Source organism: Chrysemys picta, chromosome 6 (assembly GCF_011386835.1).
Source record: "Chrysemys picta bellii isolate R12L10 chromosome 6, ASM1138683v2, whole genome shotgun sequence".
Lineage (NCBI taxonomy): Eukaryota > Metazoa > Chordata > Testudines > Emydidae > Chrysemys > Chrysemys picta.
In genome coordinates, this window is record NC_088796.1 from 93,731,074 (window position 1) to 93,747,390 (window position 16,317).

At 44.0% G+C, this 16,317-nt stretch overlaps 1 protein-coding gene across 2 annotated transcripts in view; it reads right to left on the bottom strand.

Moving 5' to 3' along the window:
- The window catches only part of DOCK8 (dedicator of cytokinesis 8), a 132,059-nt gene that overhangs the window by 81,497 nt on the left and 34,245 nt on the right, over positions 1–16,317 (bottom strand). For both annotated transcript variants that reach the window (XM_005296756.4, XM_065549378.1), the window contains 6 exons: positions 8,001–8,124; positions 4,664–4,876; positions 3,379–3,464; positions 2,006–2,072; positions 1,147–1,296; positions 356–436 (listed from right to left, as the gene is read on the bottom strand). In XM_005296756.4, the coding sequence (XP_005296813.2) occupies positions 356–436; positions 1,147–1,296; positions 2,006–2,072; positions 3,379–3,464; positions 4,664–4,876; positions 8,001–8,124 (721 nt within the window). The remainder of the gene's footprint in view (positions 1–355; positions 437–1,146; positions 1,297–2,005; positions 2,073–3,378; positions 3,465–4,663; positions 4,877–8,000; positions 8,125–16,317) is intronic.

Below are 16,317 nucleotides of genomic sequence, written 5' to 3' on the forward strand. Positions count from 1 at the left end.
AAAGAGACATCTGAAGAGATGGTGCCTAAGTGCCCACATACACAAACAGATGATTTACACACACAAAGCAGTGATTTGTGTCCACACATGGTGCAAATATTTGTGCCCGCCAAACTTTGAAAATTCATCCCCTGGTTGTTTAATATTGCCCAAAAAACTTTCCAGTCATTGATTTCAGAAGAAGCAAACAATAAAAACATACATCATCTTCTCATGATTTTTTCAGTCATTCACATGAGCCAGGATTCGCTTACATACGTAACAAAAGAATATTTCCATTAACTGTTTTGCAGATTCTAATTGCTTCCCCCCATCCTTTGTTAGCATTTAACAATCTTGACAGTATCATGCTTACCTTCCCACCCTCACTTTCTTTTAGAACCATGTAGGGTTCAGCACAGTCTCCAATTTCTCCTTGCTGAAGGACTTTTTCAATCTATCAAAATATAGTAAAAGTATGAAAGCCATAAAAGGAAAACATACATGAAGAAAAATACAATCTTTTGCTTTTGCTTCTCTGTAAGTATGAAAGAGCTGGTCTATTTCACAAGGTTAGCCCAGTACTAATACTATTAATAAATTAAACAAATACATAATATAAAATGCCTGTGATTTTCTCTGTGGAATAGTCCATCATAGTAATTCTCCCAGCTCCAAATCAGTGCTTAATAAGGAAGCAAAAAGAGTGTCACTGCATTGTACTGAATCAGGGAAAAGCTAGTGTATCCTAAACGCAAAAACAGATCATATCAACTTCATTTGAGAGTTGAAAAAATACATAAACACACCAAATCAACACTAACTGGTAATTCATCAAAAACACAAACTGTAATTCAAAATCAAATGGCTTATTTCAGTTTGCTTTTAAATTTCTCTTGGACGGTGACACAGAAATCTATTAACATTTATAGGAGTAGTATACTGAGTGGCAATATAACTGTCAGTTTGTGTGACAGAGATGTCAATAGATTCCTACTTCTGTGATATCAGTGTTATCAGAATATCTCTAAACAACTAAACAACAAGAAATTCTTGTTGATTATTACTACCCTCTCTGAAAACTTCATCTTCATGAAACCAAACCATAGCTATAGTCAGAAAACATGAATTAGAAACCAACAGACTGATACAGCCAATGCTACATACCTTTACTACTAGGTAGATATCAGAAGACGGGTAAGTGACGGAAAATACTGCAGACCTTGCCTGACTAGATGAGTCAATGCAGGGGGTGTGAGATCGTAAGAATCCTTTGAACTGTTCTGAATTCAGGTCACAATGAAAATTTTCAGAGATCTTTAAAACCACAAAAAACAAAATTCCCCTATAGTTATTTGTTATTATCCATTGCAAAGCAAAAGTGTATCAAAGGATAAAACATGAGAACATAAGAAGATAAGATATAAAAAAAGTTAGAAAAGCAGTAGCCAGAACTGCAAAATTAATATGGAAATGCAAATTTGCATACATGTAAAATTCCCATTGATTTAAATGGATACAGGATTAGACCATTATGGTCCGATTCCACAAAGTGCTGAGCACCCCTAAGCTTAATGGGCCTAGTGGAGTCACCTCACAGCAGACTCAATACATTTCAGGACTAGGTCCTTAAATTTTCACAGTGAAACCAGTTTTGCAAAGAGGGGCTCTGTAGAGAGGAGATCACAAATAGCCACACAACACATTTTTGTGCCACATGCTCCATGTAAATTGAAGATCATCTGCTGCAAGCATTTCATACACGTGAATTCCAGCTGAACAAGCACAACAGCAGATTTTTACCATACTTCCAGTAAACCAGGGTAAATTGCCCATTTTTGGCAATGTACCATAAATTGTAACTTCAAAAGACAAGTCACAAAAGAATAATATAAAGTACAGAGCCAAATGTCCTAACATTTTCAAATTTCAATGAAATTCAGCTGAAAAAAGAACAGATTGTTATTAGCCAACACATTATTAATGTTTTATTATTGTCCTTTGCTCTGCTCTACTGCACTCTTACCTTTTTCCTTTCTTTTACATCATAGAGGGCTATGCATGCAAACAATGGTTCTATTTCTATATCAAATCTGTTTAGGAAAGAGACACAGAGCATTAATACTTCACTCTTGTGACTGTGCATATTCAAAAGTAAAGGCTCTATTTTACCTGCTGTTTCCTTTATGAGGAAAGGAGAGATGGGCATGAGACACAAAGTTTAGATTCAGATCTCAACTCTCCCAAACTTTGGGAGATCTACGGGTCTGGGATTTTTGTTTTAACCTTTAGAGAGACAAGGTGCCTGGTTCTCTTGTCTGTTAAATTTGCTTTGCACTCAGATGACATTTTCTGCCTGGTGAAGGATTCCTCCAATTTGAGAAAAAAGAACAGGAGTCTGGTCTTTTTGCGGATACAGACTAACACGGCTGCTACTCTGAAACCTGTCCAATTTGAGAGATTCCTCCTCCAGTGGCACATTGATTCCTATGCCACCCCAACTCCCAGCCTCTGGTGTAAGAGATGTGCCTGGAAGAAAGGGGGCGTTGGCAGAGCATTCCTACACCCTAATGATCCCTGACTGCCATAACAGCTTTGGGGGCTGTTAGCAGCTGGCATAGTTTAGAATGGCTTTGAGGCTGCTGTCAGCTAAGCATGCAGGACTGACTCTTGTTGGTCTGATGTTGTGGGAAGCTATGGTTAAGTTGCATTTTCACCAAGGCTAGTGTCATTAATTTAACTCCATGTTAATCCCTATGGATATCAGTCACATCTCTAAAAAAACAACAAGGAGTCTGGTGGCACCTTAAAGACTAACAGATCTAAAGTCACATCTCTGAAAATCTGGTTCATCTTCAAATAAGAGGGTCTGGGATGACGCAATCATTACTCTTGTCGTGCTGAAATGGCATTTGGCAGAACTTTCACATTCACTATTTCTTGAAATTAACAATAATTTCTGAAGTAATGTCCTCTAATAATATGTAGGTGCACACACAGATGACTCCAAGAGGAGCAGGAGAGGAATTGGCTATCTGCTTGTACTTTCTCATGTTTTCAGAAAAACAATCCTAGCCATGAATAACATGGAAGCACAGATTGCTTCCCTATTTAAAAAAATCCAATAACACACACACAAAGACTAAATGAGTTTGTTCTTATTACATAGTTTGGGTATTTTTTTACCCCATTGTCTCCTTGACAGTCTGAACATTTCTTTAACCACAGATGGACAATTTCTTTACAAGTATCAGCCAAAGAAAGAACAAGGAATCCAAATGGACCTTTGACATTAAAGACGTCTTATAATGGGTGCTGGTGAAATATATTCTACACCACAAAAGAATAAAACATGTGATGGTCACATGAATCCTGAGAGAGAGACAGAAAGACACTTACTTCAGTGTCTGCAGCTTCACCAAAATCCTGTTGCCCAGATGTTCCTTTGGGCAGTCTGGAACTGGTCGTATCTCCACCGCATCCTCCTATTATTAACCACATTATTAGGCACTTATTAATTACGAATGGAACCCTTACTCAGTGTAACCAGACAATTACTATAAACAAACTGATTGCAATGTATTGCCTTCATTGAAGCGTGTTCTCCCTCACAAGGAGGAAAGTAAAAACTGACATTTAATTTGAGTCTGGAACCCACTACTATTCTGTGTTTGTACAGTGTCTAGTAAAATGGGGTCAAAAATAATAAATTTAAACAGATTTGGACCTTTCACTACAATGCCTGTATTTTCCATACAAACCATTTAAAATAAAGGGGGCCACATGGTAGCATTCCCACCCTGATCCTAGCACAATACACATCCAAACATTCCCCTTCCATGGGTGTAAGAGAATTGCAGACTTTATCGTCACTCAAGAGAGCTATCTCAATGCAAAATCCTAATGGAGACAAGGCACAGGTAGTTTTTACCTAGATGAAGCTAATAAAGGTTGACACCTTTTTGCTCTGAAGACACAATCTAATCTTCAGTGGACTTTTTTTTAACCTCCTGTTAACTGTTTGCCTATTAATGGGAGGTACTTAACACATCTGTAAAGGGCTAGAATGGACGCTCCCCACCCATTTGTTCCCCTAGAGTAAAGAATGTTTGTAGCCTTTTATACATGCAGCCGAAGAAGTGGGCTGTAGTCCACGAAAGCTTATGCTCTAATAAATTTGTTAGTCTTTAAGGTGCCACAAGTACTCCTGTTCTTCTTTTTGCGGATACAGACTAACACGGCTGCTACTCTGAAACCTTTTATACTGGGGTGAATTTCACTAGGCCTTAATGCTTCAGCTGGTATCACACATACCATACCCTATCCCATGTGGAAGTTAAGGGACGGGTGAATTAAATTTTGACTTAATTAATATGCTCAATACAGCCAAATATTTACTTACGGTCAGACCCCAACAGCCATATACAAAATGTCATCTGAATATCAATCCATAGCTCATCCTTAGAGGAAATGCCCCCTCTGAATAAGGAGCAGACACTGTAGCTCTGTAGCCAGAGAGGCCTGTGGAACTTCCTTGGATCAGCAGACTCAGAGGCCATTACCTTCTGCAGGGGGCTCTAATTCCCATATTTATTAGCGTCAGAAGAAACTAATATACTTTTTAAGATTTTTCTATCTAAAAACGTGACACTAAAATGCACATGTTGAAAGTCTCAGAGCTCACCTCGTCCATGGCTGGGTAGAGGGCAAAGAGCTCTGCATGCCTATTGGCTCGCCGTGCTTCTTCGTTCTGCCTTTCAAAGTCCTCCACACTAACATGCTGCAGCAGATTTTCCAGCCGTGGGTCAGGCTGCAGGCTGCGTAGATTAAAGTCACACGATGTGAGGGTGGTTCGTCCGGTCTCATCACAGAGTACATTTAAGGGCCTGGGAGCTTCCTGTTGGAGAGAGACACAAGACTGAAATCTCTAACAAAAAAAGGATAACTTGGACACTGGAGCTACTCAGAGCTTGTTTTTACTTGGGGTTATCCTCTTTCAAATATTTCCTCAAACTCACCCATGCTGCTAGGCCTATATAACATTTGGCAATAGGTAGGCAGACAGTGTGCTATGACCATGGCTGATTACACGACTCGGTCCTCTCTCTTCCCTTGTATTCTGCACTTGCTGCCTCTCATAATAGGCTTTGATTATAAACTCTTTGGGGGAAGGGGCAGTGATTTTGTTATGTGTTTGTACAGTGCCGAACACAACAGGGCCTCAATTCTTGACTGGGAACTCTAGGTCCTACCACAAATAATAGATGATAATATATTACAGTTACTTTGTAAAATTGATCTATTATGCATTACTGAAGACTTTTAGACCACTTTGTATCATTTAGATTTCTTTGCACTGTGGTTGGGAGTTACAGTGTGAGATTGGAGCTGTAATATGGGTATGGTGACACTAGTACGCATGAGCTGGCACTACTGTTTAAAGGACCCCAAGTAAAAACTCTGGTTGTGTAGTTGGGTTTGCTGCTAGAGTTGGGATAGTGGTGAAGAAGCTAGGCTGTGTGCCTCTTCTTCTCCAGTCCTGCTTCTGGAGGGGAGTTGGGAGGATTGGGCCATGAGTTACCTTCCTCATTGGTCCCAAAGAGGAGAGGGGGTAATGGGATAGGACAGTGATTCTCAAACTTTTGTACTGGTGACCCTTTCACATAGCAAGCCTCTAAGTGCAACCCCCCCTTATGAATTAAAAACACTTTTTAATATATTTAACACCATTATAAATGCTGGAGGCAAAGCGGGGTTTGGGGTGGAAGCTGACAGCTCGCGACCCCCCACATAATAACCTCACCACCCCCTGAGGGGTCCCAACCCGCCCCTCCCCCAGTTTAAGAAATCCTGGGATAGGCACTGCCTCACTCCTCAGTCCCACTGCTAGGAGTGGAGGGGAAGATCCAGTTGCAGTTTGCCTCTCCCTCCAATCCCAATCAAAAGTTTGGAGGTGTGAGGGAAGTCAGGTCATGAGTTGCTGAGACTATATGGGACCCAAAAGCTTAGTGATCTACGCAGTTCCTTCTTTAACTTGGCTCTGTGCTCAAGAAGGATGACAGGATGGTAAAAAATGGTGGAAGAGAGTTATCTGTGCTCACTTTTGAAAACAGAAAGGAATCAGGTAATTGCACAGGTTAGAACAACAACAGTAATATGGTTTGTACTCCATAACTTCAACTACACTGGGCCAGATTTATCCCAGGTCAATGTCAGCTGCTGCTCCTGACCTTAGCAGAAGCCACCTCTGCAACATAATGTCTCCAAGGAAGGGGGCAAACAAAAAGAACTAAATCCTTCCCTTCTACTAGGGTTATCATACGTCCGTTTTTTCCCGGACATGTCCGGCTTTTCGGCAATCAAATCCCTGTCCGGGGGGAATTGCCAAAAAGCTGAGCATGTCCGGGAAAAATACCGGCCGGGCACTTCCTCTCCCGCAGCTGCTCTGCTCCTCCCCTGACTCAGACTTCGGCTCTGTTTAAGAGCCAAGCTGCCCGAGCCAGTGCTACCGGCTTCAGGCAGCCCCCTTGCCTGCGGACCCCAGCCGCCGGCTGGGCACTTCTCCTCCCCGGCTCCAGCTGCTCTGCTCCGGCGGCTGGTGTCCAGAGGCAAGGGGGCTGCCCGAAGCCCATAGCGCTGGCTCGGGCAGCTTGGCTCTTAAACAGAGCCGAAGAGTCAGGGGAGGAGCACAGCAGCTGGAGCCTGGGAGGGGAAGTGCCTGGCCGGGGGTGCAGGGTCCGGAGGCATAGGGGCTGCCCGAAGCCCGAGCGCTACCGGCTTCATGGTTTGCCGGGCAGCCTCCAGACCCTGCGCCCCCGGCCGGGCACTTCCCCTCCGGGGCTCCAGCTGCTCTGATCCTCCCCTGACTCTTCGGCTCTGTTTAAGAGCCAAGCTGCCCGAGCCAGTGCTACCGGCTTCGGGCAGCCCTCTTGCCTGCGGACCCCGAGCCGCCGGCCGGGCACTTCTCCTCCCCGACTCCAACTGCTCTGCTCCGGCGGCGCAGGGTCCGGAGGCAAGGGGGCTGCCCGAAGCCCGGTAGTGCTGGCTCGGGCAGCTTGGCTCTTAAACAGAGCCGAAGAGTCAGGGGAGGAGCAGAGCAGCTGGAGCCCAGGAGGGAAAGTGCCCGGCCGGGGGCGCAGGGTCCAGAGGCATAGGGGCTGCCCGAAGCCTGAGCGCTACCGGCTTCACAGGTTTGCCGGGCAGCCTCCAGACCCTGCGCCCCCGGCTGGGCGCTTCCCCTCCCAGGCTCCAGCTGTGCTGGGGAAGCGCCAGCCGGGGACGCAGGGTCTGGAGGCTGCCCGGCAAACCGTGAAGCCGGTAGCGCTTGGGCAGCCCTTTTCGCGTGGCTGGGAGGGAGGAGGGGGAGTTAGGGCGGGGACTTTGGGGAATGGGCGGAGTTGGGGTGGGGCTGGGGTTGGGAAAGGGGCAGGGCCAGGGCCCCATGGAGTGTCCTCTTTTTTTATTTTTTAAATATGGTAACCCTACCTTCTACATTACCCCAGCTGGAGGCCAGCACAGTCCAAAATGTGACAGTGCTGGCTGCGCATTGAGTGCAGTCCAGGGAAACAGTGAAGCAGTACATGTCATCCTCCTCCACCAGCGGGGCCTGCTTTTATTGAAGACAGTGGCAAAACTTCCACTGTTTTCAATAGTGCAAGATCAAGCTCCAAGGCTGCATGTGTATGCATACACTGGGGCTGAAAACTCAGGGGGCAGTCGCAGATGCAACACTGCCTGCCCTCTATTGAGGTCAACATCCCTTGAGGTGCAGCGGGCCCAGTTGGTGCCCGGAGGGTTTTTTACTTATCAATGCCATGAGCCTGCCTTAACATACTTGCACTCTAGCAGTGGTTACAGAACTTCATCTTAAAGGCACACATGCATAAACAATGTGCACATTAGAGTTATACTGCAAAATATAAACAAAGCGTAACATAAAAATAACTGTATTGGTTAGGGAGCCTTCTTTAAAGGAAGGTAGGATATTTGAGAATCTAATTTAAATAGACGAAGAACAATACCTGATAGCTGGCATCGTTGCAATCCAATGTTTCCGATTCGAACGTTTGTTTTTGAAGGGCCTTATGAAAATCCCTTCGGGATCCCTTTTTTTTAAAAGTGCAAGTTTCTGAATTTCCTTGGTTTCTTTAAATAACACAAGCCGGCCAGTCAGGATGTCGGGAGAGTTAATGAAAATAAAAAAAACAAAGAAAGTAAGTAAATAAAAAAAAATTCTGTTTGAAGTATTATTGCACGAGGAGGGCAATGCGGCACTGCTTTCATGGGTTAAAGCATGCAATGTTTATTTGGGGTACTGCTCTGTTTGCAGGCTCTTTTCATAATACAGTGTTTTTTAAAAGGATCCTACGTTTATATCACTATTTGCAGAGAAAGGAGCACCGCAACTCAACTCTTACCCAGTGTCATTAACAGAAGAGCCTGATGTGGGCACAGTTCCTACAATTGGCTCCTCGAAGGCTCCAGCTCCTACAGGGTTTGATTTGAAGGTCCAGAACCCTGATTAGGAACATTTGCATTCTGGCTGGTTCCCTGCTGGTGCAGTTACATTATAGGGAACACACTAGAAACTGGTCTCTTCTGAACTGTTATTATGGTACCTCAGCTTCAATTTGCTGCGCCAGAAGACACATCTAAGGCAACCCAGCACAAGTAGCCAGCACTATTTGGCCTCTTCAAACTGTGCACTTGTACAGTTAGACAGAGTAGGAAATGTATCGTTAACTCTGATTTTTGAAAAGCCAGATAAAAGCAGAGAGGACAAATAACTAGCATGTGGTAGCACCTCCAACAACCAAAAAATAATTTAATAAATTGTGATTATTTAGTATTAAAACCATCAAAACTTGGTATGGAAGAAAAGTCTATATAAGAAATCCTATCTGTAAATGCTATCTACAAAATATGACTTTAATGACCACAATGGTCAAGTGCAGAAGAGGTAAAACAAAGAAATGTATTAGTGGATGTGTAGGAATGTGTACCTTAAATAAGAACCACTACTAGGTCTCAAGCAGATCCTACAATGTGCTGACATAATCCATACTACAGTATATTAGAGTGCAATAATTTGTAAATCCAGCAAACCCCAATGACAAGAGTGTTTTACAGTAAGGATTCCAACACTACATCTCACAATAGTGCCATTGCAGTAATTCAGCATATTATTATAGAAGATTGCAGTATACTTTGTAGAAGGAAGCATTCACTTACTATGGATTGCAAGTGGACTCATTCAGTGAACTGACACTTAAATTACAGCATTAAAATCTCACAAAGGTTTAATGACTGGGCCATATTCAATGATAGCGTAGGTCAGTGGTTCTTAGCTTGCAGCCCAATCAGCACACAGCTGCAGCCCATGTGACACTTTCAAGGCCATACAGGTAGTATTGGATGCAGCCCACATAACACATCGTGGGCCACATATGCGGCCCACAATGGTAACTAAGTTGAGAACCACTGGTGTAGATGGTTACAATAGTTTAGGTTAGGTACTCTATAAGCAGCTGGGGTGTGTAACATGCCACTTCAATGCTTGCTGTTGGAATTCATTCAATTTTATCTAGGTTCTTCTGCCATGATCATCACTGTAGTACCGAAAGGGTACAGCTGGGAGTGAGCCTCCCAGCCTGGGCAGACAGATCTGTGCTAGTGGGGCTTGCGCTAGCATACTAAAAATAGCTGTGTGGACATTGTGGCACCAGCTCAAGCCTGCCCCGCCCCCCGAGTCCAAGCTCAGATAGCCATGTCTCCACAAGCTCTCTTGTTCCTGGAACCCTATATGTTGCGAATTGGTGTGTCAAATGCAGTTAGGGGAATGGTCTTGCATACTGACCTTTACAAGTCACATTTAGTACTCTTTTTGGGTTTAAATCAGACCATTAGGTCTAATCTAGGTCTGATCTAACCTAGTATTTTTGTCTTGGTTTCATCTGCATAGCCCACATTAAAATTTATAGGAATCATGAATTACATTCCCATGCATCTCAATGAAAATATTCTCCTAACTGCCTCAACAAGGTTAAGACATGCCATAGAAACGAATTCAGGACTTACAATGACATTGCTGAGATGATGGCATCTCTTGTTATTTTATTTTTAAGGACTGTCTCACAGGGGTCAGAATCAGCATGCATCCCAGATCTAGGACACCGTGTTGTCTTGCAGTAAATAATACGGAAGCTGGAACTGTGCTTAGTTTAATCATGGACTGAAAATGACTGCACCCTCATAAAGCAGTCTATGACCAAAATCCAAGAGACCTCTTCAGTTCACAACAGTTCACAAGTTCCATAGCACAAATCTACTATATTGTTTGGTTGGTCTGGTTGATTTAAAAAGTACAATTTATTCAAATACTTATTATACATTACAATTCCCTCTTAATTCTGAAGGGGGTATTCAGTAACGTTTAGAGCGGTAAGAATGAGATCTTTACTGAGGATACTGAGAGGCCAATATTACTTGCTGAAAGATCTGAGTTCAGGAACAGCCTGGCCCGCATGCACACCAAATTGGGTACCTCATGAGTCTTGACCCTCCTCCTCCAGGGCCACTCATTATACTACAAAGATGATCTCTCAATACTATGCATAGATAAATGTGTTGGTCCTAAGACACATGCTGCTTTTTTGTTTGTTTGTTTGTTTTAAATGGCACTCCCTTATATTTTATTTAATGTAGCACACCCAATACATTCTCTGTTTGATATGATAAAAGGCAGGCACAGTCTCATCTACCCTCAACTTGCTCACTCAGTGGCCTTTTGCTGTGGAAAACAAACAGAAATGTCTAACAATGGCATTGCTGGCACACTGCAAACAAATTGTCAGAAAGGAACAGTACGGACTACTGCTCTCCCAGATTCACTTCCCAGCTTAAGTATCACAATCTTGACAAGCAACAGGATCGCTGGGTGAAGTGCATACAAAGAGGTAGGATGGAAGGCAAAAGGGAGCATAAAATGATGAAGTGCTGCAGATCAGAAGGGTAAAACCACAGCAAGTTTGAACCCTAACTCAGCGGGCAACAAGTTCCATAGCACAACTCTACTATGTTTGGGGAAGGCTGCTGTGGTGCTATTTATTCCCTGCTGCTGTTGGCAATTGTGCCAAATACTGCAGCAATGTCATGGTTTCATTTATAACATTGTTCAAGAGAGAAATTAGGAATAAGGAAGTAGACATCATGAAACAGGATTAGTCATTTAAACAGAAATTCAATGAGTTCAGAGCTCTGTTGAATAATTTTAACAGTAAAGTCTTCTACATTCAGCATGATATTTATCAGGTATCCGAGTGACATTTTTAGTGCTGTATCAGGAATGCATACATTTTGATATGTTCTGTACTAACATTTTATAGCCAGTCTCCTTCTCTCAGTTACAATATTCTGATTTGCTAACCTTCCTTTCCATAACCTTTCCAAAGCAACAGCTAAGCACCTTAATGCCTTGCTGCCTTGCATAAGTCATAATAAGTAATTATGGATCAGGAAGACACTTTTTTTGCCATTACATTTGGGGAGTGACTGAATTATATGCACCGATGTGTTTTAATTTTAATTGTTTACCAGTTCACTGAGAATGTAAAATGAAGTCATAAAAGAGAAGGCACCATTCCTTGACATCCCTGCTCTCCTTGAGTGTGACCTTGTTCTGGAACTGCCTTAATCACCCAGGATGAAAGACAGGAACTCTAAGCTGTTTTATTTTAAAGCCCCTAACATTCAAAAAAGAGGTTTTATTGTTCCTGGAGGTAAAGCCAGAAACCACCAAAACTTCAGCAAACAGTTTTAATTATTCAAGTGCTTAACTTTCTTGTCAACTACTGAACGTACCAGAAATTACATTTTTTTTCTCCTGCTTCTCCAAAATTTTCATGGAAAATACTCATTTTGAAAAGTTTTTCTAATATCACCACATGACGGCACTTAACATTGACAAAGTGACAAGCCCTATTTTCAGTGAACAGCCCAAGCTACTGGCCCAGAAGAAGACACTCCCCCTCTAAGAAGTAAAAGCAGAGCTTCCCAACTGCTATAGCAGCCTCTGGGCTGAACAGCCCCCACAGCCATCTTCACACTCCCAGTCAATGGTGGGGGAATGACAGCAGTTATGGATCTACCAGCTATCCAGTCATGGATGGTGGCCAGTATTCAATAACGTGCAAGAAATCTCCAGTGGATAATTATGAAAAATTTGCACTTGGGAGCATCAGAAATAAGTGGTTAGCTTATGTCCTGAAGAATGAGGGTCATACATTATAAAACAATTATTCTGCCTAATGGAACTTGGAATATTATCCCTATAAATGTCTAACCCTTTTTTGGAGTTTTGCAGTGTTTCAGTGAAAACACTGTAAGCCAACGGGAGAGAGTTCTCCCATTGGCTTAGTTACTGAGAGGCGGTAGCTATGTCAATGGGAGTATTCGCCTGTTAATGTAGCGCTGTCTACACCCGGGGTTAGGTCAGTATAACTATGTTGCTATGGGGTGTGGATTTTTCACACCCCTGAGTGATGCAGTTATACTCAGATAGGTCTGTAGTGTAGACCAGACCTAAGCAACTACATTTTTCCTCCCTGATTGAATCCTGATCTGACAATTTCTGCTGCCTCTTCTACATCTTTCTCTTCAGTGCAATGAAGTTTGAGAACCCCTGATCTATTTATTGGCCCCAAGGAACTGTGGTCAGCCAGGCATAAATTAGAGAAGCCTTTGAATGGCATACATCTGAACTCATTCTCAGCTCAGCATTGAGGCAACCATGTATACATGCACATATACATATTATATATATGCAGCAGAAATATATACACATGCAAAATAATTTTGTACATCTGAGGATTTCAAAGCACTTAATAAATATTAAGTAAGCCTGGTTTGAGCATTGGCCTGCTAAGCCCAGGCTTGTGAGTTCAATCCTTGAGGGGGCCATTTAGGGATCTGGGGCAAAAATCTGTCAGGGATGGTACTTGGTCCCACTAGTGAAGGCAGGGGACTGGGCTCGATGACCTTTCAAGGTTCCTTCCAGTTCTATGAGATAGGTATATCTCCATATTATATATTACAATGCCTTTCCAAATTGGGTATTATTATTATCTTTTTACAGATTGACCAATGCATAGTTTAAATAACCTATTCAAGGTCACAGCAAGATAGTAGCAAAATCAAGAACAGAACAGAACCTATATTTCCTGGCTCCCAATTCTTACTTTGATTCCTCAAATATTTTGATGCAACTGTTCACTAAAAAACACATATGCATAATTCCCTTTACCTGGATGACCAAGATAGTAAAACATACCATAAGCCTGAGTGTGCGTGTGTATAGGAAACAGTATTTGTATGACTTCGTTTACATCTATATGTACATAATTCATCAGAGCATTTTGTAATATTCTACATATGCTATTGTCTGTCTCTATTACTTTACAGCTTAGTCCATTTGTGCACACAGACAAAATTTACAAGGTAGTTCCTTTATAGATTAAATGAGGCATAAACTTGCAGGGCATTTACCAAAAAGAATTTATAAAGGGAGTCACAGTTACCTATCATCCATGCTCTGTGTAGTGTAGCTATTCAGAGTGAAATGCACTGCTAGCTTATCATTAGTAACTCTAGGGTTGCCAGGTGTCCGGTTTTCGAACAGAACGCTCGGTCGAAAAGGGACCCTGGCAGCTCCAATCAGCACCACTGACTGGGTCGTTAAAAGTCCAGTTGGCAGCACAGGCAGGCTCCCTAGCCGGCAATGCGCAACTCCCAGGAAGCTGTCAGCATGTCCCCTGGGTCCTAGGTGGAGGAACGGCCACTGGGGTTCTGCATGCTGCTCCCACCCCCAGCACCAGCTCAGCAGCTCCCATTGGCCATGAATTGTGGCCAATGCGAGCTGAGGGGGCGATGTCTGCAGGCACAGGCAGCGCACAGAGCCATGTGGTCGCACTTCCACCTATGAGCCGGAGGGATATGTCACTGCTTCCAGGAGCCACCTGAGCTAAGCGCTGCCCAGAGCCTTCACCCCCTCCCTCGCTCCAGCCCGGAGCCTCCTCCTTCACCTCAAACCCTGGCCCCACCCCAGAGCCCGCACCCCCAACCGGAGCCTTCACCTCCCCCCATTCACCACAACCTCCTGTCCCAGCCCAAAGCCCCCTCCTTCACCCTGAACCCCTCATTACTGGCCTCACCCCTGAGCCCATACCCCCTTCCACACCCCAACCCCCTGCCTCAGCCCAGAGCCCACTCCCACACCCCAACCCCCTACCCCAACCTGGAGCCCTCTCCTGCACCCCAAATTCCTCGTCTCCAGCCCTACCCCAGAGCCCATACCCCTCCTGCATCCCAACCCCCAGCCTGGAGAACCCTCCTGCACCCCAAACCTCTCATCTCCGGCCCCACTCCAGAGCCCGCAGTTGGAGCCCTCACCCCCTCTCGCACCCCAACCCCCTGCCCCAGCCCGGTGAAAATGAGCAAGTGAGCAAGGGTGGGGGAAAGCGAGCAATGGGGAGGGCGTGGAGTGAACGGGGACGTGGCCTCGGAGAAGGGGCGGGGCAGGGCAAGGTTGTTCGGTTTTCTGCAAATAGGAAGTTGTCAACCTGTAACTCGTGTGACAATGTGTAAATGAATCCTCCAGTGCTCATGAGAGTTTAGAGCCCATTTCTCCAGCACCTACGCACCTAAAACTCCTATTAACCTTAGTGAATAGTTTGTCTATGTATGAACTGCAGAACCATACAGAACAGAACTGGCCTTCTGCTGCTCCCAGGATCAGGGATGCACAGCCTAGCTGGACCCAGAGATGTGGGCCTGTACTGTAGTGAGGGATGGGCCATAGAGGCCAGAGTTAAGGCTGTCTGCAGAACTTCAGCTGGCATTCCACACTCCTGAATGTTTCACTCTGCAACCTGAACATCGTTAATGTTTTCTTTTGTTGGTTTGGCTGGTTTTTTGTTGTTGTTGGGTTTTTTTGGTGTAATCTGGGGCATTTGGGAGTTGACAGGCTCTATACAGATGTCAAATATTTACTGCTCCTCACCCAAGCAAATCAGTTTCAATATCCCATCGTCCCCTTTTTAAAAATTTATATTTAGGCTTGGCAGGATTTGGGCCCCCGACCCCCTGCCACAGGCAAGTAGAGAGTCTGTGGCTCCCCTCAGCATCCCAGGCTCCCTGGGCAGCTCTTACCACTCTTACTACTGCCCGGCTCAGCTCCTGGCATGGCATGGGGGCGGGGCACATGCAGAGTTTAGAGCCCCACCCCCTGGCCACACTGGAAGCCTAAAGGGAAGAGGAGAAACAGAGGATGGGGCCACGGAGGGGGCAGGGCTTTCGCATGTGTCCCGTTTAGAATTTTGAAAAGGTGGTTACCCTACTCTCGACTGTGCTGGCAGCCCCTGCGGGCTTGCTGTCAGCGTGGGGAGTCCCCTTCAGGCACACTGTCAGTGCAGCCCTACCCCTAATCCTGCCCTTAATTTCCTGCAACTGTGAAAATTCAGATCAATAAAAAATGGGGGAGGGGGGAAATGCTTAAAACCATAGTTTTGTGCAACTGAGATAATTCAAACCCATAAAAATAATTTTAAAATGCTTGAAAATAAAAAAAATTGAAATGACAAAAAAATAAAAATGGAATTCAGCCAAGCCTATCTATATGATCTGATTAATGTACCAATTGCCAAAAAGGGCGGTGCTAACAAACAATGCACTACAGCCTGGACACCCACAGTAGGCAGAGCACAGGTCCTACCTGTGACTCCCTTTAACGTTTTTTAAAATACTCCTCAAAATAGCTAAGGGGAGTTGAGGCATTTAGCAACTCTCAGGCCCTTGCTAATGGGGCTCTTAATAGGTACGTCGCTGACTCTGTACCTTGAATTGAACTGACCAATATAAACTGAGGAAATAGCTTTGCAACTGCTCCAAGTATTATCTGAAACAAGGCAGCTGACTCTGACAGTACGCTAACGATCATATGACTGCAGTCAACTCTCATGGGAGAGAGACAGACACATAGAACTCATGCTTGGGCTACTGATGTGTTTCTCTTTCAAGTCTCCAGTGGAAATCAGTTCATGTGAAAATTCTAAGTTGAGGTTAAAGAAATGACACACACAGCACAATTTCAATCCACATTTTGCTTCCAGTTATTTTGATAATATCAAATAAGTTAGTTTAAGTACAAAACAGATTGCTAACCACTTTATTGCTGAAGGAGGTAAATCCAGAAAATCTACTTGACTAATACTGCTCTTGAACAAACTGCACTTGGTATATCCTGATGATTATTTGACACACTCCACAAGAAACTGTTTCCAGTGC